This window comes from Betta splendens, chromosome 11 (genome assembly GCF_900634795.4).
Source record: "Betta splendens chromosome 11, fBetSpl5.4, whole genome shotgun sequence".
Taxonomy (NCBI): domain Eukaryota; kingdom Metazoa; phylum Chordata; class Actinopteri; order Anabantiformes; family Osphronemidae; genus Betta; species Betta splendens.
This window is the reverse complement of record NC_040891.2, coordinates 14885578-14909912: the sequence shown is the minus strand read 5'-3', so window position 1 is coordinate 14909912 and position 24335 is coordinate 14885578. Positions and strand designations below refer to the sequence as shown.

The following is a 24335-nucleotide window of genomic DNA, read 5'->3' as shown; positions in this document are numbered from 1 at the left end:
AGGTCTTTATCATCACACACTCCAACAGAAAACTGTTAATGATCATCAGTAGGTTTGTGACTGGTGATTTCTCTATGTTTTATTCCCAACAGAAATAAGAGGACCCCAGAGCAGGAAAACAGAAAATTAGAGGAACAATCAAACTTGACCAATAATAAAATAGAACATTTAACAGAAGCATCTGTGCCATGTTTCAACAGCAATAATAATCAAAATGACACCCAGGATGAGAATACTTTTTCAAACAGCTTATGGGAGGTGAGTCGCGAAGCTACACATCACGAGGAAAAAGAAGAAGCAATGTAAAAGCATGTTGTAAAGCAACAATGTAAGAAATGACCTTGTGTTTGTACAGTAACAGCATGGATTTAATAAACGAGTTTCATCAGAGCTGTGAGTTGTTTTGTTGCAATCATTTCCATTTGTAACATCACTAAACAAACCTGAAACCTCGAGTCTGACTGTTTCAGTCTCTACTGAATGACTGAATACCTGTGGAACTGCAAGGATACCAAGCAGTGGACGACACGGAGAACAGGTTGAGGAAGGTTCTGTATCGTATTTTAATCTGCCTCTGGGCTGTTGTGTGTTTCTGGAAGCTCATCTGATCACAGTCCACTTCTCCAGATGAGATCAGACGAGCGGTTCCCTGATCCGTCACTGCTCCATTTACTGCCTCTGACCCGTTTGGCTGCGTTTTGACTGGAGCTCAATGGATCCTGTTCGTCCGCTCCTCTTCCTCCCTGTGGTTCATTCAGGTACGTTTACTTTAAAGTGTGGTTCATGTTCTGCGCCTGAGACGGGTCCACGTTCCTCCTGTGTCTGGATGCTGGGTGTTCTCAGACTCAGGGTTCTATTCCACAGCAGTGAAACCTGTCCCATCCTCACATTTTACTCTTTGCTGATGATGGAGATGAACCTGCCTGTTGCCGTGGCTCATTAATGTTTGCCAGAAAACCCACACGGACCTGAGAATGTTTATTCAGAGTCTGAGTGAAACAGGAGATTTGTCTGTTTCTAATGTTCAGCTTTGGTTTTATGCCACGTGTTCAGCGTTCTCTAAAATCTGATCACAGACCCACAGCTGTTTGTTGAATATGTTTATGCAAACAGTGGGTCCAGTTCATATTAACTGATACTGATGGGGGTTTAAGGTTTCCAGTAAAACTCCTCCTGAGGATGATGATGTCCTGTTCCACTGGATGTCATGTCAGAAGCTGAGCGTTCTGTGGCCTTTAAGGTCATGGATGTGTTAAACAGAGGCACAAAAGGCAGGACTTGAATGCTCTAAAACACAGGCGCATCAATTTAACAGTCACAAAACCAACACAGGAAACGGCAGCAACGAATCAAGAAGGGCGCGAAGGAGAAGAAGAGCGCCTCTAGCGGCGCCAAGAGACAACTGTCACGATGGTGGTTTAAACCTGAGGAACGTGGGAGGAAAAGGTCCTCAGATAAAATAAAATAAAATAATTAATAAATAATAATAGTACTAATCCACCACCAGGTGTCATCACACTTTGACGGCACCCGTTTTTACAGCTTTTTTAAAACCTTTGGACTCAGCTTCAGTTCTGCCTTTTTTTATTGTCCTCTTGTTCTGTTGTTTTAACTCGTTTGTGAACTTAAAGCAGCAGTTACTGCGTCCTGACTCTGTTTCCATCTTTGGATCCTGCATCAGCATCTCTGGCATCTTCTACACATCCTGTGCTTGAGGCTGATTCATGTTCAGGCCTGTCTGTCATAAGATGCATGTTTATAACTGTAGTTTCAGACTCTTCATGTCAAATATGCAGCGTGTGAATCATTGCAGCAGGTTCTGCATCATGTCAGTAACTGAAATCACAGCTGTGTTTGAGCAGGATGTGTTCATGACAGTGAGGTTGAACTGGATCAGGACTGAACCATGTTTGTAAACTAATGATAATGTGTGAGCTGCACATGGTAAATCAGTGGATCACAAACTGGTGATCAAACGTTCTTCTGCTTCGAGTGTTTGGAATGAGGAAGAAGCACTTTTAGTTTGGATGAAGGGTGGGGCTCAAGTTTTACAGGCTGATGAGCAGAGGTCCAGCAGTCAAACTCACATGTGTAGAGATGAGAGCTTGAGGGTGAACTAATGAGAACGTTCACCAGAGTTACTTCATCACGGAGGTGAAAAACTATTGGCTTCAGCGTTTTGTAAGTACAATTATTCTTAATGTGTTGCAGTTTCAAGCTTCAAGGTTTGTTCCTGAACTCTTTAACTAAATTTGGTACAATTGGCTGCACAATAACACACCTTATGGAGATTTACATTTATTTTCTTATTAAAAGCAACAAACCAAAACCTATTCTGCTCCAAAACATGAACTCTTAGTTGAGTATTTTCTGAGGTAAAATGAAGGTAGAATATTAAGAGCTTATAGTGTGATTTTGGCAACACTAAAATGTTTTGACGCTAAGTGTAAATTCCTGACCTGAGATCAGCTGAACACTGAGACCTGCTCCTGAACAGACCGTCCACGTCCTCCCTGCAGACGTCTCCTCGTCCAAAAAGTGCTTGCTTTTCTTCACGTTTCATCATCAGGTAAGTTTGTGTTTCAATACTTTAAATGTGTTTCTTTGGTTTCATTTTTATTTATGAATAACTTCCGTTTCACTGATTGGACTAAACTACATTGGTGATTTGTGATTATTATGTTTCTGTGTTTATAATGAAAGTATCAATTTTCATTCTACAGTGAAACATACATTCAAAACTGCATTTTTTACAACTACTGGAATCCCTCACGTCCCACAGTCTATGCTCATGTTACTGGTTGATGACACTATGATCACTTACTGCGACAGCAACAAGAACAATGGAAATTTTTGGGGATGTAGCAAAAAAAACTGTGAATAAATACCCTGAGTTCCAAAGAAGTATTAGTGTGGAATGTTGTGAGAACCTTCCCAAAGTTTTAAAGGCCGCCCTTGATGGTGTCATGCAACTCATCAACCAAACTGAAGGTACAGTATATTCTACTTAACTTTTAGTTTTTACTTCTGTTTCTGGTTTACAACAAAAAAACAATTTTTTCAAAACAGTCACGTTTTTATTATTTGGAGAAATCCTTGGTCGCTAACAGGCATTTTGGTCATTAAAGGAATACAGGGAGACACTGTATGAAACAATATCTGATGATAATTTGTTGAATTCCTGTGGAATCATTTCATGACATTTGCATTTACTGTCTAGAACATCCATTCTTTCCACACTCATTTCATCCAACCCACTCCATGTTCCTTCTCTTCCACGTATCATTGTACTGTATAGAACTGTAACTAACTGTCCACTAGAAATATCACTCTTCCACCATTTTGTTTTTCTCTCAGGTGTGCACTGTCATCGAGTGGGACCAAAACACTGAAGAGATTTCTGGATTTAAATACGGCGGTTATGATGGAGAAGATTTTATGTCAATGAACCTGAAGAATCTGACATTGATTCCTCTGAAACAAGAAGCTGTTGTCATTAAGCAGATGTTGGATGAAGACATACTTGCGATAAATGAGACAAAGTATCACGTGACCCATACTTACCCTGAGTGGCTTAAAACGTATTTAAATTATGAGACTCAGGTAACAGGTAAAGTTCATTGATCTGAGGTGAGTGTGTGTGTGTGTGTGTGTGTGTGTGTGTGTGTGTGTGTGTGTGTGTGTGTGTGTGTGTGTGTGTGTGTGTGTGTGTGTGTGTGTGTGTGTGTGTGTGTCCTATAATGGAATCTCTCGTCAGACAAATCAACAGAGACACAGAACGTGTTAATCATACGTTAAAGATGTTTGGCACCAAATTAGATTTTTAATATTTTAAGACAAAAACTATGATCAGAGACTCACTGTGGATCAACCTGTCCACTAATAAACCTTCTGTATTTCTAATTTCACCCACACAGGTCCTCCCTCAGTGTCTCTGCTCAAGAAGTGCACCTCGTCTCCAATCAGCTGCTTCGCTACAGGTTTCTACCCAAACAGAGCCGACATGTTCTGGAGGAGAGATGGAGAACAGACCCATGAGGACGTGGACCATGGAGAGATCCTCCCCAACCCTGATGGAACCTTCCAGATGAGGGTCCACCTGGACCTTTCATCAGTCACAGCTCAGGACTGGAGCAGATATGAATGTGTGTTTGAACTGTCTGGAGTGAAGGACGACGTCATCACCAAACTGGACCGAGCTGAGATCAGAACCAACCAGCATCAAGGTACATACAGTATAAGACTTATTTAGGGTTAAGGAAGTTTATAAAATAGGGAAATGCAAGTAAACATCACTTCTTAAAGGAAAACACACTGACTACATAAAGGACAAAACAACTACAGAAACAAAAATGAATCAAGGATTAATTAATATTTTAATGTAAGAAGCCAGTGAGACTAAAACAGCTGCTTTAGACCTATTTCACATTTACCAGTCGTGTTCTTTGTTCACCAGACAAACCTGTGAGTCCGACCTCGGCTCTGGTTTCTGTGGTGGTGGTGGTGGTGGTTGTTCTGGTCGTCATCGTCTTTGGAGTCATGTTTTACAAAAGAAAAGGTTGGTGCTGATGCTTTTTCCTTTGTCGAAATGAAACCAGGAATCAGTTAAAAATCATGTTAATGCAGATCCAGAGCAAAGTCATTAGACCTGGTTTCTGTAATGACCGAGTTTAATAAACAGTTATTATCTCAGTTGTTCTTATCTTCCAGCTGCTGACGCTGACGCCAACACTGGATCTGAGCTTCTGGAGAAACTGTCTGCAGGAACTTGACTGACAGATGAATTCAACACTGCATTGAATCTAACATGTTTTTATTTGGTTTAATATAATAGTAACAACAATAATCATTTAACAGGTGATGGATTGTTGAAGCTGTGTTTGTACCTACTAAGGAGCATAAATGATTTTTACAGATGGCGACAGCAGCTTGATGAGTAAAACTCATCTTTTTTTTTTAGTTGACACTCATTTTTTTACTGATGTGTGTATTTTGTGAGAATTGTGATGTATTGTTCTGTTTGTATTTTTTAGTTTACTATATTTTACTATTTCCACTTAATTTAATAAAACAGATTTTGTGACGCTGCTGTTTTTCTCTGTCAGTCTGTTCAACAAGTTGCAGCTTGTTTGGCTTCTTTCCTGCTGTTGTTGTGTGAAATGCTGAACACTGACTGATTCTCATCCTCATAACAATGATGCAGCTTCTTCTTCTTCTTCTCCTTTTTTGTTTATTGAACTGCAGCCTTTACAATAACCTGAATCCTTTTCCTCCTAGACTTGATGTCAGACGTAGCGTTGATGACCCCCGCTGTGAAAGTCCCCCACTTCTTCTTTTGAACCCACTCCCTCTTTTCCTCCTGCTGCTTCCTTTCCTCATCTTGAAGTCCTTCTCCTCCTGTGCTCCTCATCTTACTCCTCTCCACTTCTCTCACGGCCTCTACAGACGTCATACTCTTCTTCTTCCTCACCTGCTGCACCCTGACTTCCTTCTTTAAAACCTCACACCCCCTGAACGCAACGCTGTACTTTCCTCCACAGTTGCGGCACTTTGGCTCCACCCCCTCACCACATTCCCCATAGTCATGTTCACCTCCTCCTCCTTCTCTTACAGACCAGACCCACGTGTCCAGACTCCTGGCAGTTATAACATCTCACCGGACTTGGAACCAACTCTCTGTCTGAATACTTAACAAACCCAGTAGACACATGCTGAGGCAGCTCCACACCATCAAACTCCACCACCACCATCTGTCTCCACTCTTTCCACTCCTCTTGTCAGTCTTCTAACACCAATTACATTCTTCCGCTTGATTTTTAAATGATCAGTACATGTAGTTTCATACTGACTCCTACTGGTACGTCATTTATCACCCTTTACATCCCCTCGCTTGCTCCTCCCCCACTTTACCCACCTTTGTGATTTTCACCTTCTCCACTGCCCCCAAATCCATCAATCTCACACCCAACCAACAAATTGCCATCATTCAGTACCTTCGCATACAGTATCTTCCCAACCTTGTCTCTCAAACATTTCAATGATTCAATTGGGTCCATCCTCTTCACTCCTCTCTCTCCATCAAACCGCATAACAACTTAATTGCTCTCTCTTTCCCCCCTCCTCTCATTTCCTCCCACAGATTCCTCTCCTCATGATGAATCCTTTGCCTTTTCCTTTTCTTCTTCTTTGCGTTCTCTCTGATGTTGTTTCTTCTTCTCTGTTTTCCTGCCACACGATAAGATGGACTCTGAACGGATGAGGGGTTTGTTTGTAAAAGAGAGCAGAGTGTTGGTCTGTAACACATTCAGCATAAGGAGACAGTTAAATGTGTCTGTTTACTTTGAATCATCAAGTGTGCAGAACAAATCCATCTCCTACCAACTCCCACTCTCTGTGCAGCACAACAAGTGTCTGTTTCTGTGTTGTTGCTACCGAATCTTTGGTCAAACTTGATAACAGCCAGACACCTTTCCTCAGGTAAACACCTGCTCTGTTTGACACCATACACATAACTACAGTATGTATTGTGATAACCTTTTAAGGCCTAAAACATTCTGTTTTACCACATTCTTAGTAGTTATGATTTTTTATTTGTCCCAAAAGAAGATGATGAGTCGAAAAGAAGGAAGACGTAATAATGAGCAATTAAAAAAAATTCTTTCTCACAGCTACACAATGACAACACAAATAATTTAATCTAAAAGTAGTAATAGTCCTGCTGAATATATTAACACACACAGAAGAACAGTTGGATTCTAGTTTTTAGTTGGATAAGATATACATGTATCTGTAATTATTTGTTATCACAGGGAATTTTATTTGTTTGCTTTTTCATTACTATTGCCATTTATTAAGATTTGTGGCACTTTCCACTGATGAGATGTGTTTTATTCTAAGTGTTTTGTTTATAACTTGAAACAAGAAATGTTAAGTTACTCTGTTGCTACATATCATTTAAGGTTTTGTCAGCAACCTGTTAATATATGATGTTATAATAGTAAAGAAGGGTTTCTGCTAAATATTCTCATATAAAGCGTTACGTTGCTCTGGTTGTGTCTGCTGTGTATTTATATGATTATGATATTATATACATCTAAATTTAGAAACCTCAGTGTTGAGCTTTTAAAATAAAACGTTTGTTGTTTTGTGTTTTATTTTAAAACTTCAATTGATAAACTTGCAGAAAATGCAGGCAATTTGACTTTTTATTCTGCTTTAAGAAGGTTTCAGTTTCACACGGTGTTTAATACATAAATATATTAAATTAGTCAGTATTAGTATAGACTTAGTTATATTTAATTTAATTCGTTTAAACAAACATTCAGTAAATACAACACATTTACTCATGAAATATAGAAATACAATAGGTTTAATACTGTAATAAATGGAAATCCAGGGATCTCTAACTGAGTCAATTACTGAGACACATACTGTACACACATCTTTTTTATATGAACGAGATTCACATGCCAGCGACATCTGAGCAAAGTGAGTGGGTATTCTCCAAAGCTGGAGGTACGGAGCCACAGGAGCAGATTAAAGTGCTGAGAAAACCTTTTATTTAAATCAAGGTTGTAAAAACACAAATCACGGAAGCTCCAGCAACAATATACTGTTAATACAATTTACTATCAAACATATTTCCACATCTACTCTACCTGATACTGATCCACAGACAAAGAAGTTACGCACCTTTGGCAAAATAACGTTTATCTAAGAATAAGACAAACGTGGACTGTTAGAAACCACCACGTATCAACGAGGCTTTGTTGCTGTGTCAAAGTGATTCGGTGCTTCTTGAATCTTCCTTCACTAATTCTAGGCCGACCCTTTGCTTTTTCATCTGACTTCCGCCTAATGTCACGTGACATTTGACTTCGCGCGTCTGCTAACATGTGATTGGATCTGACGCGAGGACCCACACGCCTTCACTGAGGCGACCACGCGCCGCCTGTTAAAAACGTTCAGCTTTAATCATGTCGCATTTCAGTTTAACTCACAATCTTCCGCCAGTTGTGAAATCACAGCCCGACGTGAATTAAGTGTCACTTTATGTTTTAAGTTTTCTCGGTTGTTTTTTTGTCTGTGTGCTCGTCTCCACTTTCACTTTCACGTTAAATCAACATGAGGGAGAAGCTGCTGATGCTGCTGTTCTTCTGTCACGGAGCGTCTGCAGGTGAGTTATTAGACGTCACTGCGTCAGGCTCCGTCTGGTCCATTCTGCTTTATTTTGTCACATCACTTTATCCACACACTGTGGAGTCAAACATAACTGAAGATGAAAACTGAATGAGACTAGAAATCATGCCTTGGTTTATACTGGTGTAAAGATCATTCAAGACATTTCATGAGCAGGACGCATGAAAGCAGGAACATTCAAATAGCTCATTTACTTTTTACCACTGAGAGAAGAGGTCGTTCTCAGCAGAGCTGGTTTCTGACGGTCTGGGATGAAATCGCTGTTACACAAGCTGCTGTTTGGTGCCTGGTGTCAAAAGAAGTGAGACAGAAAAAGAAGTGCTGGACGTTCGAACCCACGTTGCCGCGCGTTGCCAGGCTTGTGCGCGTGCGTTGGTGTTCCTCTGGTTTGTTCCAGCTGCTTCTGTTTTGCAGTTCTTGTTTCTGTCGGCTCAGGTGAGTCACGCATGCCGTGCTCATAAGACGTGCAGTGACGCTGGTTTCAGCGTGGTGTTCAGTTGCAGCCATAGCCTTAGCTTGGCCTTAGCCTTTTGTTCATGCCACACTGAAGCCCAGTCTTTATTGAGCTTTAGCCCAATAATAGTTCATGTGATTTCAGCATATCCTCATGGTTTAGTTTGGTTTATGGCTGCAGGAGTGTTTTTGGTTCCTGTGATTCTCTGATTTAGTTTAAAGTAACTTTAATTCTGACCCCTACTGTTTGTGGCTCTGACTTCCACAAACAGCCTGTCTGAGCAGGAATGCTGCTTCAACACAAGCTGTTCTCAGCGAATTTATGATCCCAAATTCATCCGTATGTTTCGTGTTAAAATGCAAAATCAAACAAATGCATTTCACCAAAAGTCCAAGTCAACCATCAGTAAGACTCAGTGACACCACGTCTCCAGACGCTGCCTCTCCCTCCTCTCCAAGCTGCTGCCAGGCTTCGGGTTCGTGTCCTGACAGAACCGAGTCGCTGTGGACTAACGGTGATCAGATCCATGAGGAGGTGGACCGTGAAGAGGGTCTGTCCGTCCCTGATGGAGCCGTCCAGGTCGCTGACGACTTGGACCTTTCAGTCAAACCTGAAGTGAAGCACGACATCCCCAGAGCAGAGCAGCAAACGGGTCCTGGAGGTGAGACTCACACAGTCAGCTCAGTTGACACGAATGAACTGATGTTTTATGTAGGAACCAACACTACTTTAGATCTGCCACTTACCTTTTATTTATCATCTACCGGTAACGTCACTATGAACCAGTTATTGTGTTATAATGAGTTTTCACAAATCTTCCTTTTTGAAACCGGAGCTAAAAAGAATTTTTTGTTTCATAGGTTGTGGTTTAGTTTCAGCAGATGTCATTGGAATCGTTGTTGCTGTTGCTCTTGCTGTTTTGTTTATCTTCATCATCATCATTGGATTCATCACTTTCAGAACCAAAGGTGAGACGACTGGTTTATCACTGACTCATCACGTCCACAGAAACATGACACAAGACTACAGGATCATTAAAGGATCATCACCGAAGGCCAATTAAATTTTTATTAACACATAAAACACAAACATAAAATAACAAGTAAAAATGTTATTTTTTTATATTATATTATATTATATTATATTATATTATATTATATTATATTATATTATATTATATTATATTATATTATATTATATTTACTAATCACTGTTTTTTAATTCCAATTGCATAAATGATAAATCTATATATACAGGATTTAACAGTACATAAAATCACAATCGGTGTTAACATCAATCTCATTATTCATGCAGTCGACAACAAGCAGCTCCACAGCTCTAGAGAATTTCTTGTGCTCATGAGGTAAGAGACGGTTCTGACCCGGTTCTGTGTGAAGCATCATCTGCTGCCTCTGACCAGCTTCCTGTTGAGCTTTGAACCCAGGTTTACTGGTTCTAGTGGTTTCACTGCTTTACCTTTTACCTGTTTTTATGTCAGAGACCAGCAGCCTCTGGAAGCAGGTGGTGACAAAGGAGATGATGAACTGGACTCAGGATTCAGCACCAGATAGTTTATGATGACAATGTTTAACAACGACAACCAAGGTTCTGATCTCTGCTGAAGCTGCCAATTAGTTAATGGGTCAAACTGATGGAACCAGTGAAGCACTGATGCTGCTGGACCTGAACCTGATCACATGAAGCAGCTTCTCAGTGATAAACCTAAAAACACAAAAGCTCATTGTAACGTGTCCCAACAGATGATTTTTGTAACATTACATAATATTTCCTGTCTTTTGCCTAGTTTTAGCGTTTGCGTTTTAAATAGTTTACAGATCATTCTGTTTCTTTACATTTCACGTAGTGTTGGATATTTTAAATGGGTCTTTATTTTCAATTTTCTTCATGGAAGTTATTGGTGTAAAAAACGTTTTCCAGCTGCTTGTGCAGATGTTTTAGTGACGAAAAACACAACCAGCAAAAAGAAAACTACAAAACACAGCAGGCACACGTCTGTAAGTGACAGCATTTACTTTTTACTATTACATGATTATATATTTAAAAGTCACACAGTATCTTGTTAATATTTAGTGTCATGTGAATTTAAATTAATTTGGATTCAAAACAGTGTTTTTATGCTAAACAAAATTAAAAATACCTTTTTTAAATGACTATGTTTTGACACGATGTTTTCTACTGGTCATTATATGATCAGACTGTTTCACTGCGAGTCAATTCATTTAAATCTGATTTAAACCATCGGAACATTTATTGGATCCATTTGTTTCAGCCGTGTTTCAGTCAATGATCTGTTTGGACCAGAACAGAAGGGCGTTGTTTTACCCAGAGACTACATTTCCGTTGGTCGCTTTCCTTGAACTAATGAAGAACGGTGAGGATTGGCCTCAGACCAATGAACATGGATGTGTCTGCTGTTTACAGGGTCGCACTTAATCATATTAATGAAGTTCATCAGAATCTGGTTTTAGTCTCGTCTTTACTCATTATAGAAATGTTGCAAAATAAAAAAGATCTTAGACCTAAGGCCTTTGAGACCAACATTGAAATGGCAAAGCAGCGTTTCAGCCAAACGGTGGTTTAATCGTCACTGAGTTATTCTGACGTCAGTGAACGCAGACGTTCGTTTCACACTCACCAAACAACAAACAGGGCTCCTGTGTGTAACCTATGGATCCTTGGATCTGCCTGTCTGAGTCTTTTTCTGTTTGGAATTGTAATTTTTCTGCCTCGAGTCACTGTTACACCTTGTTCAACGATGGTGTTCAACTATGAACTTTGGGACGCTGATGAGCATGGTTATTTTCCAGCCGTTGCTCAGACTCTTTAAGTTACTGGACACTGCCAGTTTTTGTCCGTCTGGTGTGTTTTTGTCACGATCTGGGTTTTGTTTCTTGTTGTTTCCTGTTTTGTAATACTTCCTGTTCAGTTGTCACGTCCTGGTTTAAGATCTGCCTTTATGTTGAAAGGACTTCCGGCTACGTCACATCACAGCTGTTCCCTGTTAGTACCGGTCCGCATTATCCACACCTGCACTTCATCTGCTATTAGTTCACTTTGTACTTAACCACCACCTTTGTCCTCAGTTCCCCGCCAGATCGTTGTTCGTGTGTCGTCGTGCTTTCCCAGTTCATTGTTCCTGCCGTGTCTTCGTGTTTCCTGGCTTTGTTGATGCTCGACCTTGTTACTACTGCCTGTTGCCGACCATTGCCTGCCTGACCACGCTTCACCGCCTGACGTTTGGTATTGTACTCTCCTCCCGGTTATGATCTGTGCCTGCTCCTGACTACGTCTCCGCCTAATCCCATGTAACTCGTCTGATCACCTGTGTATGACCCTGCCTGGACTTTACTCCGCATACTGGAATAAACCACACTCTTTAACGCCAGAAAATCGTGTATTGTGCTGTGCATGTGGGTCCTCTTCCGAGCGATCCCTGACAGAACGATCTGGCCAAACTTGGACCCAGCCATCACTCAGCCGTCGCCCAGATCAGTGACTGTTTTTGTTTCTTGTTTTTTTTTGGCGGCGAGTCTCATTCACCTGCGGGGAATATGAAGTTTACATGCGCCGAGCTACCCAGCGACCTCCGTCGGTATTTTACAATCCTCGCGGAGGATTACCGAAGGGCGCCCAACCCGGAAACCCAGCGCAGCGCCGTGGAAGTGGCGGTGTGGTCCTTGGAGGACGAGGACAGCGTGCTAGAAATCCCCAGTGTCCGCCGCCTCTATGAGCTATTGTGCGCGCGGCTTGAGGAGTTAAGCAGCGCACTCCGCACCACACCCGCCTCCATGCCGTCCGCTCGGGCCACGCCAGCCCCGGTCGCACCGCCGATGGTTTCGGTTTCCTCCCCCCAGCCCCGTCGGACCGTCACGATTGCACCAGCCTGCCCAGCCCCACGTTTGCTCCGCTGGGAGGATTTCCTGCACTCGTGCGGTCCCCTGTCTCCGTGGTCTCCAGCTCAGCCGTGTTCCGTTCAGTCTCCAGCTCAGCCGTGTTCCGTATAGTCTCCAGTCCAGCCGCGAGCTGTTCAGTCTCCAGTCCAGCCGAGCCCTGTTCAGTCTCCAGTCCAGTCGAGCCCTGTTCAGTCTCCAGTCCAGTCGAGCCCAGTCCAGGTTCCAGTTCAGTCGAGCCCAGTCCAGGTTCCAGTCCAGTCGAGCCCAGTAGAGGTTCCCGTCCAGTCGAGCCCAGTACAGGTTCCCGTCCAGTCGAGCCCAGTACAGGTCTCAGCCCAGTCGAGCCCAGTCCAGGTCTCAGTCCAGTCGAGCCCAGTCCAGGTCTCAGTCCAGTCGAGCCCAGTCCAGTCGAGCCCAGTTCAGGTTCCAGCCCAGTCCAGTCGAGCCCAGTCCAGTCGAGCCCAGTCCAGGTTCCAGCCCAGTCGAGCCCAGTCCAGGTTCCAGTCCAGTCGAGCCCAGTCCAGTCGAGCCCAGTCCAGTCGAGCCCAGTCCAGGTCTCAGTCCAGTCGAGCCCAGTCCAGGTCTCAGTCCAGTCGAGCCCAGTCCAGGTCTCAGTCCAGTCCCCTGTCTCCGTGGTCTCCAGCTCAGCCGTGTTCCGTTCAGTCTCCAGCTCAGCCGTGTTCCGTTCAGTCTCCAGCTCAGCCGTGTTCCGTTCAGTCTCCAGTCCAGCCGCGAGCTGTTCAGTCTCCAGTCCAGCCGCGAGCTGTTCAGTCTCCAGTCCAGCCGCAAGCTGTTCAGTCTCCAGTCCAGCCGCGAGCTGTTCAGTCTCCAGTCCAGCCGAGCCCTGTTCAGTCTCCAGTCCAGTCGAGCCCAGTCCAGGTTCCAGTTCAGTCGAGCCCAGTCCAGGTTCCAGTCCAGTCGAGCCCAGTACAGGTTCCCGTCCAGTCGAGCCCAGTCCAGGTCTCAGTCCAGTCGAGCCCAGTCCAGGTCTCAGTCCAGTCGAGCCCAGTCCAGTCGAGCCCAGTCCAGGTTCCAGTCCAGTCGAGCCCAGTCCAGTCGAGCCCTGTCCCAGTACAGTCGAGCCCTGTCCCAGTACAGTCGAGCCCTGTCCCAGTTCAGTCACGCTCCTGTCCCAGTTCAGTCCAGTCACGCGCAGGTCTTGTCCCAGTCAGAGGACACCACCTGTCGAACGGGTGCTAGGCACACCCGATCAGGCCCGACGTCTGCTCCGTCGAGCTCGGCGGTTGCAAGCAGCCAAGCCGGCTCCGGAGTAGACGCCGTCTCAGTCGCCGCCGGCTCCAGTGAGGAGCCTGAGAGCAGCGCCGCCGGCTCCCGTGAGGGGCCAGAGAGCAGCGCCGCCTGCTCCCGTGAGGGGCCAGAGAGCAGCGCCGCCTGCTCCCGTGAGGAGCCCGAGAGCAGCGCTGCCTGCTCCTGTGAGGGGCCAGAGAGGAGCGCTGCCGGCTCCGGTAAGGACGCCGTTCCCGTTCCTGTTCCTGTCAGCCATGTTGAGGCCGTCCCTGTTCCTGTCGGCCATGTTGAGGCTGTCCCTGTTCCTGTCGGCCATGTTGAGGCCGTTCTTGTCCCTGGCGGCCATGTTGGGGCCGTTCCAGTTCCTGTCCCTGTCGGCCATGTTGAGGCCGTTCCAGTTCCTGTCCCTGTCGGCCATGTTGAGGCCGTTCTTGTCCTTGTCGGCCATGTTGGGGCCGTTCCAGTTCCTGTCCCTGTCGGCCATGTTGAGGTCGTTCCAGTCCCAGTCCCTGTCGGCCATGTTGCGGCCGTTCCAGTTCCTGTCCCAGTCCCTGTCGGCCATGTTGCGGCCGTTCCAGTTCCTGTCCCAGTCCCTGTCGGCCATGTTGCGGCCGTTCCAGTTCCTGTCACCCTCGGAGCCGCAGCGCCCGCCGGCCTCCAGGAGGAGGTCGCGCCAGCTGCAGCTCCTGCACACCTCCAGGAGGGGGTCGCGCCAGCTGCAGTTCCTGCGCACCTCCAGGAGGGGGTCGCGCCAGCTGCAGTTCCGGCGGACCTCCAGGAGGGGGTCGCGCCCGCCGCAGTCCCGGCGGACCTCCAGGAGGGGGTCGCTCCCGTCGCAGTCCCGGCGGACCTCCAGGAGGGGGTTGGCCCGTCATAGTTCCTGCCCACCTCCAGGAGGGTGTCGTTCCCGTCATAGTTCCTGCCCACCTCCAGGAGGGTGTCGTTCCCGTCATAGTTCCTGCCCACCTCCAGGAGGGTGTCGTTCCCGTCGCAGCTCCCGCTGCACCTGCATCGGTTCCTGGCGGCCCGGCTCCGGCCGCACCTGCATCGGTTCCTGGCGGCCCGGCTCCGGCCGCACCTGCATCGGTTCCTGGCGGCCCGGCTCCGGCCGCACCTGCATCGGTTCCTGGCGGCTCGGCTCCGGCCGCACCTGCATCGGTTCCTGCCTCGTCTCCACGTCTGTCGTCGTCTCTGGTTCCTGCCTCGTCTCGGTCTCTGCTGCCGGACTGGTGGCCTCGCCCTCGGCGCCTCCTGCAGCCTGGATGGCGCTGCCTCCTGCGGCGACGTCCACCTCGACCCCTCGGTCTCCAGGATCGGCGTCCGCCTGGAGGACGTCGCCGTTCGGGGGGGTCCCCGTGGACGCTGGCCCAGCCCAGGGGCGCTGGGGGTGCCCCCCTGCCTCAGCGGCGGTTGAGCAGGATCTCGCCGCGTCCCCACCCTCCGTGAGGGACTCCCTGGACTCTGTTGTTTTCCTGGTCGTGGACTTTTGTTCTTGTTTTGTGGACATTCATGTTGGGTTCTCTTGATTATGAGACTTGTTCTTTGTTTTTCTGGTCGGTCTGTGTTCGGGCGTGAATTTTGTTTGATGGGGGTTCCCGTTTTGCCCTCCCCCGGTCCGCCCTCCGCCCGCCCTGCTCGGGTTTGTTATTTTTTCCTTTTGGTCGTCTGGAATCCGCCCTTGGGAGGGGGGTACTGTCACGATCTGGGTTTTGTTTCTTGTTGTTTCCTGTTTTGTAATACTTCCTGTTCAGTTGTCACGTCCCGGTTTTAGATCTGCCTTTATGTTGAAAGGACTTCCGGCTACGTCACATCACAGCTGTTCCCTGTTAGTACCGGTCCGCATTTTAACTGACATAAATGTCAAGTCATGTTTATATTTTATTTGCATATTTATTGTGTGTTTATAATTATTTGATTGTTAATGCGGACCCGGAACAAAGTTTGTGTTCCGCCGGACATTTTTGCTGATACACGAGTGAGAAGCATGTGGAGAGAAGTGAAGGTACAAGCAGGCAAGAAAGTGAAGGTTAAGCATTTATTTTGGGATTTTGATGATTCGTAACCATTCCCTCTGGGGTGTGCAGCCAGCGAGGTACGTTTATTTTGTGTTTGGTTTATGTTGTGCATTTATTTATAATTCTGTTTGTCTCTTTAAAATGTGATGTTTTACTGTACGTCATAGTTCGACGGTGGATTTGTTCGGACGTAAGGAGCAACAAGTGCTCAGAAGGAAAGAATAAATTCATCTGTGATGATAAAGAACTGCTTCGTTGCCTCATTGGAGGGAGTGATAGTCGAACTCGGTCTGCAACAAGCCGAAGCGGACCTGCAAGACTCCTGACGCGTCGTCGACAAGCATCTCAGATAAGCTGTTATAAACGTTAAGGACAAGGACCGAAATCTAAGTTACCTTTGGACATTTAAGAGTAATCGTGATATTAGTGTTTTGAAGTTCAGTGTTATTATTGAAGGGTCGGTCAATTAAGTTCAATTAAGTGCCACAACTTGTTACCTTTTTGTATGGTTTGTGAATTTGTGTCTTTACCTTATGCAAAGGAAATATGTAGAACCATAACTTGCTAATTCTTCGCGGTTGTTTTAACAGTGCTAATTTAATCCTGGTAAATTCTATTTTGACTGTTACGTAGTTTCTAAGATGTCTCAGGCAAGCAAAGACACTGAGAGTGCATTAGCTGGTTTAGAGCAAGAGGTAGACCAGTCAGATGTTCCTCAACCAACAACACTATCTAAAGAGCCTCGAAGGAGTGAAAGAGCTCGAACATTAACTGAAAAAGGAAAAGAACTTCAGAAGGAAAAGCTAGAAGTTCTTCTGCTACGCTTTGACAGTATTTATGAAAGATGGAGAGCTCTGACCAAGGTTGCTAAGAAATCTGTAATGAGTCAAGATCCCAGTGAAATTCTACAGGAACACATTAGCAGCGTTCAGAAAGAGGCATCAGAGCTGAACAATATTTATGATGACTACAGAAGAATTGATAGTCCAGCTCATGACATGCGTCGTAAGATGGACAACTGTACATCAATTACTGAAGTAGTGGTTCAGAACGCTCAGTTGCAAATTCAAGGAAGAGAAGAGCAGATTATTTGGCCTAATGCAAAGTCAGTATTTGCATCTTCCATATCCAGTGTTTCACCACCTGCTTCAAGTCGTTCTAAGATTAATTCTTTGCGCTCTGATACATCTTCAGTCAAAAGACAAGAAGCTGCTGCTGAGTATGCAGCCACACAAGCTGTCTTAAAGATTATGGCTGAGCAAGAGTCATATCAAGAAAAACTACAAAAGCTTGAGGTTGAAGAGAAGTTGATCATTGCAGAACAAGAAGCAGCTGCATTAGCTTGTCATCTGCAAGCGGAAAAGGAAGAAACAGAGCGTAGAATAGAAAGGGAGAAACGAAAATCCGCTCTCCAAAGGAAACAACAAGAGGAGAACGCCGCAAGAAGGAGGTCAGTAGAAAACTTAAAAAGAGAACTTGAGCGTTTGGAGGAATTGAAAAGGCTGAATGCAGCCAAGGCAAAACTTCAGGTTTATGATGAACACGAGAATGATCAGGTTAAGGGCTTTGCAGCAAATAGTGCAGAACTTCCTATTGTCATGCAGACTGTCAGTCAGATTAAGCAAGAACCACAACCACCAAGAGTTGTGTTCTCTAATAGTAGTCCAACACAAAATGAAACAGGAGCACTTGTGAAGGTTTTGGCTGAGGCTATGTCAGCAAACAGGCTCCCCATTCCAGAACCTACCGTCTTTTGTGGAGATCCACTTAGGTTTGTTCATTGGAAGGCATCTTTCGAGACTCTGATTGAGCAGAAAAACATTCCAACCTCAGAGAAGATCTTCTTCCTTCAGAGATATGTTGGAGGAGCAGCACGAGAGGCTTTGGAAGGTTACTTTCTAATTGGTCCAGAAGAGTCATATGAAGCAGCTTGGAAGTTGCTCAGTGAACGATATGGACATCCATTTGTAATTGCAAAGGCTTTCAGAGACAAATTATATTCCTGGCCAAAGGTAGCTGCAAAGGAAAGTGCTGAGTTAAGGAAATTTGTGGACTTCTTGCGCAGTTGTGAATGTGCTATGGCTCACAATGAAAGTCTAAATGTCCTTGATGATGGACTTGAGAACCAGAAGCTGGCAGCTAAATTACCCGACTGGTTAAGCACCAGATGGAACAGAAAGGCCACAGAATATCAATTGGAGCATGGGAGATTCCCGAAGTTCAGTTATTGTGTGACATTCCTTTCATTAGAGGCCAGTATTGCTTGCAATCCTATTACATCTTATCAAGCATTACGGCAGACTGAATCTGATAAGGTGAGGATTAAAAATCAGACATTAGTAACTCCTAAAACCCAGACCATAGGTTCCAAAATATTCACAACCAATACCAGTGAGAGAAACAGAGTCACCTGTCTGTTCTGTAAGAAAGTAGGACATGGTGTACAAAAGTGTTTCAAATTACTGGACAAGGCAGTTGCTGACAGAGTCAAATTCATTCGAAGTGAAAATCTATGCTTCGGCTGTTTGAGCATTGGCCATCAGTCTAAGAAATGTACCAATCGGATGGTCTGTGAAGTCTGCTCAAAACGTCACCCCACGTGTTTACACGAAGATCGCTCAAACCGTGAACAAGGAGCAAAGAGAGAACAATTCAAGGAAGAGTTAGCAGTAAAGAATCAGCACAACCAAGTGTCAGTAACGAAAGCACGTCCAACAGAGTTGTACAAGATGGTAACAGTGTACAGACTTCAGCCATAGTCCCGGTGTATGTGTCTTCACCAAAGGATCCAAACAAGGAAGTTCTTGTTTATGCTCTGTTAGATTCACAGAGTGATTCTTCATTTATTCTTGAGGAAGTAGCAGATGTTCTAAACATGAACACAGAACAAGTCAGACTGAAATTGTCTACAATGTCATCTAAAGGGACAATTGTAGTTTGTAAAAGACTCAATGGTCTACAGATAAGAGGACTAGACTCCTCTAAGAAAGTTACAGTGCCAACAGCTTATACTCGGGAGTTCATTCCTGCCAATCGGACTCATATTCCAACTCCAGAGACAGCTCAGGCATGGCCGCACTTGGAACATATTGCAGCACACATGGCTCCACAGAAGGACTGTGCAATTGGTCTCCTAATAGGTTATAATTGCCCACAAGCATTATTACCTAGAGAAGTTGTATGTGGAGAAGAAAACCAACCTTTTGCACAGAAGACTGACCTAGGTTGGAGCATAGTGAGCTATGTTGCACCGTTCGAGCACCATGGTGATGATATTGGAATAAGTCATCGCATCATTGTAAAGAGAGTGATGCCAGAATCCACACCTACAGCTAAACTTAAGAGTGAAGTTCACTATGTGTGTAAGACTCAAATCAAGGAATTGACCACTCCAGACAATGTAATTAAGATCCTAGAATCTGATTTCAGTGAAAGAGATGTGGAGGAAGCAATACTTTCTCAGGAAGATTTCCACTTCTTGACCAAGCTGAAGGAGGGAATCATGCAGAAACATGATGGTCATTATGAAATGCCCCTGCCTTTCAAACAAGACAGACCAAACCTGCCTAGCAATAAAGCATGTGCTGTTCATCGGTTGTCATGCTTAAAGCGCAGATTCAAGAGAGACCAGAAATATCACACAGACTATAAGAACTTCATGAAAGACCTCATAGCTCGTGGTGAGGCAGAAAAGATCACAGATGAGGAATTGAACAACGAACCAGCCTGGTATATACCTCATCATGGTGTATACCACCCTCAAAAGCCAGGGAAGATACGAGTAGTCTTTGATTGCTCTGCAAGGTTTCAAGACACTTCCCTGAATGACCATCTTCTTACAGGTCCAGATCTTACAAACAACTTGGTGGGAGTTCTTTGTAGGTTTCGTAAGGGACCCATAGCTGTCATGTGTGACGTTGAACGCATGTTTCATCAGTTTCATGTTAAGACTGAAGACCAGGACTACTTAAGGTTCTTATGGTGGGAGGATGATGATCTGGAATCTTCACCATCAGTGTTTCGAATGAAGGTACATCTGTTCGGGGCAGCCTCCTCACCTGGGTGTGCTAACTTTGGGTTGAAGCATTTAGCTAGTAAGTGTCAGGATCAGTTCAGTGAAAGCACTGTTAAATTCATTCAGAGAAGTTTTTATGTGGATGATGGATTAGTGAGTGTTATGTCGGATGCTGAGGCAATCCAACTCATTAAGGAAGCCAGAGAGCTCTGCAAAACAGGGAAGCTTAGACTGCATAAGTTTGTTTCCAACAGCAAGCCTGTTTTGAAATCAGTACCAGAGGAAGAGTGTGCTGATAGTGTCAAAACCCTGGACATGGCTTTGGGAGACCCTCTCTGTGAGAGAGCTCTTGGTGTTCAGTGGTGCATATCTTCCGATGACTTTCAGTTCAGAATTACTGTCAAGGAACACCCACTGACCAGAAGAGGAGTACTGTCTACAGTAGCTTCCGTCTATGACCCGTTAGGATTCTTAGCTCCGTTTGTCTTAAGAGGAAAGCAAATTCTACAGAAACTGTGCAGAGAGAAGGTTGGTTGGGATGAGTCCCTCCCAGAAGAACTCAGAACACAGTGGACATCCTGGCTAGAAGATCTTCAGAATTTGTCTAAAGTGAAGATCAAAAGACCTTACCTACCAGTAAGCTTCTATGAGGTTAAGCAATATCAGCTTCATCATTTTTCAGATGCGAGTGTCACAGGTTATGGAGAGTGTACGTACCTTAGAGCAGTTAATGCTGATGGAGAAGTCCATTGCTCTTTTGTTATGGGAAAGGCACGCGTTGCTCCTACTAAGGTAACCACGGTACCACGTCTTGAGCTATCTGCAGCAGTAGTAGCAGCAAGGACAAGTGTTGTTCTCAGAGAAGAACTTGAACTGAAGGATCTTCAAGAACATTTTTGGACTGACTCAAAGGTAGTTCTTGGATACCTACATAATGATGCAAGACGTTTTCATGTGTTTGTGGCAAATAGAGTCCAAAGAATTAGGTCAATTACAGAACCCCAACAGTGGCATTATGTGCAGTCTGCAGATAATCCTGCAGATCATGCATCCAGAGGACTAACGGCAGATGAGCTTGTTGCTTCAAACTGGCTCACTGGCCCAGATTTCTTGTGGGAAAGGGAGCTACCCACAAGTGAAGTGAAAGTGGAAGAAGTCAGTGACAATGATCCAGAACTCCGAAAGGTGCAGGTGCCCAAAACCAGTGCAAAGGAAGACAGGACATTGTTAGATCGTCTGACAAAGTTTTCTGACTGGAAAAGAGCCATTAAAGGTATTGCTAGTCTTAAGCGCTTAGCTCAACAGATTAAAGGACTGAAATCTAAGCTAAATGAAGCCACAAATGTTGAAGAAAGACAAGAAGCAGAACGCTTCATTATAAAACTAGTCCAAAGAGAAAGGTTCAGCAGTGAAATCAAGGATTTAGAACAAGGCAAGGAAATAAGATCTAAGGACAAGGTCAAAAGGTTACACAAGTTAGATCCATTTGTAGACGAGCATGGTGTGCTCAGAGTAGGGGGACGTTTGACAAGAGCTAGCCTTCATCCACATGTCAAACATCCTGTAATTTTGCCGAAGGAATGTCATGTGTCTGCTTTGCTTATCAAGCATTACCATAAGCAAGTACAGCATCAGGGAAGAGACATGACTGTGAACGAACTGCGATCTAATGGCATATGGATCTTAGGGTGCAGTAGTGCTGTTGCTTCACATATTTACAAGTGTACAAGGTGCAGGAAGTACAGACGGACTGCACAGGAACCTAAGATGGCAGATTTGCCTGAAGAAAGAGTGGAAATGACACCTCCATTCACATACTGTGGCATGGATTGCTTTGGTCCATTCTATGTGAAGGAAGGAAGGAAAGAACTAAAAAGGTATGGTCTTCTCTTTACATACATGTGCTCAAGAGCCATACATATTGAGATGTTGGATGATCTTACAACAGACGCTTTCATCAACGCGTTGCGTGCATTCATCGCAGTACGTGGAAACGTAAGACAGTTGAGGAGTGATCAAGGCACTAACTTTGTGGGTGCACAAAGGGAGTTCATGAATGCAATGAAGGACCTAAATCATGAACAACTCAAAGAGTATGGATGTGAGTTCATCACAAACTTTCCATCATCCAGTCATATGGGAGGTGTATGGGAGAGACAGATCCGAACAATCAGAAGTGTTCTAACTGCAATTCTAGATCAATCAGTTAAAAGACTTGACTGTGCATTGCTTAGAACTTTTCTGTATGAAGTGATGGCTATTATAAATAGCAGACCTCTGACAACAGAGCATTTAAACGATCCAACAAGCTTGGAACCTCTCACTCCCAATCATATTCTTTTGATGAAGTCTGGAATAATATTGCCTCCTCCTGGCCAGTTTGTGAGTCAGGACCTGTACTTGCGTAAAAGGTGGCGCCAGGTGCAGTTCCTGGCAAATGAGTTCTGGACTAGGTGGAAGAACGAGTACCTTCTTAATCTTCAGCAGAGGCAAATATGGCAAAGAGACAGAAGAAACATTAAGGTTAATGACATTGTCATCCTCAAAGAGGATAATTCTCCAAGAAATCAGTGGAAGCTGGCAAAGGTGGCAGAAGTGTATCCTAGCAAGGACGGAAAGGTTAGGAAAGTTAAACTTCTGATCAGTGACTCATCTTTAGATAGTAAAGGAAGACGTATTTCAAAGCCAGTTTATTTAGATAGACCGGTGCACAAGATTGTTCTACTGCTTGAAGCAGAGTAAAGGTTATACCTTATTTTTAGGTATATGCTATGCCTGTATGATCTTCAAGAGTTAAGTGAAAGTTCGATTGTTCAGTTCAGTTTGAAATCCCAAACATTGTGATTTGGTGGGAGTTTAACTGACATAAATGTCAAGTCATGTTTATATTTTATTTGCATATTTATTGTGTGTTTATAATTATTTGATTGTTAATGCGGACCCGGAACAAAGTTTGTGTTCCGCCGGACATTTTTGCTGATACACGAGTGAGAAGCATGTGGAGAGAAGTGAAGGTACAAGCAGGCAAGAAAGTGAAGGTTAAGCATTTATTTTGGGATTTTGATGATTCGTAACCATTCCCTCTGGGGTGTGCAGCCAGCGAGGTACGTTTATTTTGTGTTTGGTTTATGTTGTGCATTTATTTATAATTCTGTTTGTCTCTTTAAAATGTGATGTTTTACTGTACGTCATAGTTCGACGGTGGATTTGTTCGGACGTAAGGAGCAACAAGTGCTCAGAAGGAAAGAATAAATTCATCTGTGATGATAAAGAACTGCTTCGTTGTCTCATTGGAGGGAGTGATACGCATTATCCACACCTGCACTTCATCTGCTATTAGTTCACTTTGTATTTAACCACCACCAGTGTCCTCAGTTCCCCGCCAGATCGTTGTTCGTGTGTCGTCGTGCTTTCCCAGTTCATTGTTCCTGCCGTGTCTTCGTGTTTCCTGGCTTTGTTGATGCTCGACCTTGTTACTACTGCCTGTTGCCGACCATTGCCTGCCTGACCACGCTTCACCGCCTGACGTTTGGTATTGTACTCTCCTCCCGGTTATGATCTGTGCCTGCTCCTGACTACGTCTCCGCCTAATCCCATGTAACTCGTCTGATCACCTGTGTATGACCCTGCCTGGACTTTACTCCGCATACTGGAATAAACCACACTCTTTAACGCCAGAAAATCGTGTATTGTGCTGTGCATGTGGGTCCACTTCCGAACGATCCCTGACAGTTTTTACTTTAAGAACATTTATTATTTTTGTTTAGACTTTCATGAAAGGCAGCGGTGAAATCTTTGTGTGGAGGAATTACCGACTGAAGTCGGGTGCAGATACAGAGGCACTCAGAGGATTGAGCCTCGAAGCTTGAGGTGGTGTTTGTGTTGCAGTCTTTTGCCACTGCTTTTTCTGGACCAGGCTGGAGTTTCCCCCACGTCCGTCACCGCACTGTGAAAATCCCCAGACTCGATCACTACTTCCTGTTAGCAGGTTGGGCCTTAGAGTGAACCACTGCCACTGGTGAGGCATCGGTCACCAGCTTCCTTCTTCTCCAAACGCTCCTATGTCATTGTCTGTCTCTTTTTCCAACTCGTGTATTGTTAATGTTGCTCTGCCTGCTTAGAAAAGCTGGACTCCCTACACCTCATAACCTTGTACTGGGGCATCGCGAGCGTCCTGACCCACAGCTTCACGCCCTGGTTTCCAGCTGCAGGGTCCCAGACGACGGCGTGACTGGATCATGGTGCCGCTCTCCTGTTCCTGGGCAGTTTTACCAGCAGCGCTGTGTGGAGCAGCTTCATCAGTGGGATGGACCGCTCTCAGACACCTCCTGCGATAAAGGAGTGTCAGCTTCAGGACAAGCAGGATGTTGAGCTGCTTCTTTGCACACGTGGTAAAACTGATGAACGGACTGCGGCTCCTCCCCATTCACACACATTCATCCACGCTGCCAGGACACTTTACACTCAGTGAGTTTAAAGGTTGCTGTTTA

At 44.7% G+C, this 24335-nt stretch overlaps 4 protein-coding genes and 1 long non-coding RNA gene across 15 annotated transcripts in view; 4 read left to right on the top strand and 1 right to left on the bottom strand.

The window, feature by feature from the left end:
• The window catches only part of LOC114866134 (major histocompatibility complex class I-related gene protein-like), a 71055-nt gene that overhangs the window by 5199 nt on the left and 41521 nt on the right, over window positions 1–24335 (top strand). The window contains exon 7 of one of the 5 annotated variants that reach the window (XM_029167833.2): window positions 93–390. The exons of 3 other annotated variants lie outside the window; for them this stretch is intronic. In XM_029167833.2, coding sequence (XP_029023666.1) covers window positions 93–306 — 214 coding nt within the window. In that variant the 3' untranslated portion in view covers window positions 307–390. Of the gene's footprint in view, window positions 1–92; window positions 391–1527; window positions 2410–24335 lie in introns of those variants that run through there. One more of the 5 variants, XM_055512883.1, reaches the window with a different exon arrangement.
• LOC129604842 (major histocompatibility complex class I-related gene protein-like) lies at window positions 3688–5087 on the top strand. Its single transcript, XM_055512936.1, has 3 exons — window positions 3688–4226; window positions 4457–4558; window positions 4711–5087. Exons 1-3 carry the CDS (start codon window positions 4004–4006, stop codon window positions 4770–4772), a joined length of 387 nt encoding a protein of 128 aa, XP_055368911.1. The 5' UTR covers window positions 3688–4003; the 3' UTR covers window positions 4773–5087.
• On the top strand, window positions 7456–11015 carry LOC129604841 (uncharacterized). Of its 5 annotated transcripts, none has more exons than XR_008696140.1 (5): window positions 7456–8176; window positions 9112–9314; window positions 9514–9621; window positions 9968–10016; window positions 10152–11015. XR_008696140.1 is itself a non-coding variant. In XM_055512933.1 (5 exons), the coding sequence occupies exons 1-5, from the start codon at window positions 8125–8127 to the stop codon at window positions 10222–10224; spliced, it is 510 nt and encodes a 169-aa protein (XP_055368908.1). In that variant the 5' UTR covers window positions 7456–8124; the 3' UTR covers window positions 10225–11015. The 5 variants fall into 5 exon arrangements, 3 of the variants coding, with proteins under 3 accessions (XP_055368908.1, XP_055368906.1, XP_055368907.1); XM_055512933.1 differs by having other exon boundaries at window positions 9087–9314; XM_055512931.1 differs by lacking the exon at window positions 7456–8176 and adding an exon at window positions 8183–8634.
• On the bottom strand, window positions 7537–8531 carry LOC121202594 (uncharacterized). The gene is made up of 2 exons (XR_005898344.2): window positions 8394–8531; window positions 7537–8254 (listed from the first exon to the last, which is right to left on the bottom strand). It is a non-coding gene; the product is annotated as an uncharacterized LOC121202594 (long non-coding RNA).
• On the top strand, window positions 16337–23527 carry LOC114866078 (uncharacterized). 3 transcript variants are annotated; one of them, XM_041072875.2, is made up of 2 exons: window positions 16337–17903; window positions 17970–23527. In XM_041072875.2, the coding sequence occupies exons 1-2, from the start codon at window positions 16472–16474 to the stop codon at window positions 18587–18589; spliced, it is 2052 nt and encodes a 683-aa protein (XP_040928809.1). In that variant the 5' UTR covers window positions 16337–16471; the 3' UTR covers window positions 18590–23527. The 3 variants fall into 3 exon arrangements, 2 of the variants coding, with proteins under 2 accessions (XP_040928809.1, XP_040928808.1); XR_005898342.2 differs by having other exon boundaries at window positions 16356–22949; window positions 23040–23527; XM_041072874.2 differs by having other exon boundaries at window positions 16356–17903.

Excerpts from the sequence above, each read along its gene's own strand:
- LOC129604842 (XM_055512936.1), top strand. The coding sequence starts at position 4,004 with ATGTTCTGGAGGAGAGATGGAGAACAGACCCATGAGGACGTGGACCAT. Across the intron at positions 4,227-4,456 it reads CAGAACCAACCAGCATCAAG|ACAAACCTGTGAGTCCGACC; the intron begins GTACATACAGTA and ends TTTGTTCACCAG. Across the intron at positions 4,559-4,710 it reads CATGTTTTACAAAAGAAAAG|CTGCTGACGCTGACGCCAAC; the intron begins GTTGGTGCTGAT and ends CTTATCTTCCAG.
- LOC129604841 (XM_055512931.1), top strand. The coding sequence starts at position 8,348 with ATGAGCAGGACGCATGAAAGCAGGAACATTCAAATAGCTCATTTACTT. Across the intron at positions 9,315-9,513 it reads GCAGCAAACGGGTCCTGGAG|GTTGTGGTTTAGTTTCAGCA; the intron begins GTGAGACTCACA and ends TTTGTTTCATAG. Across the intron at positions 10,017-10,151 it reads GAATTTCTTGTGCTCATGAG|AGACCAGCAGCCTCTGGAAG; the intron begins GTAAGAGACGGT and ends TTTTTATGTCAG.
- LOC114866078 (XM_041072874.2), top strand. The coding sequence starts at position 18,706 with ATGAACACAGAACAAGTCAGACTGAAATTGTCTACAATGTCATCTAAA.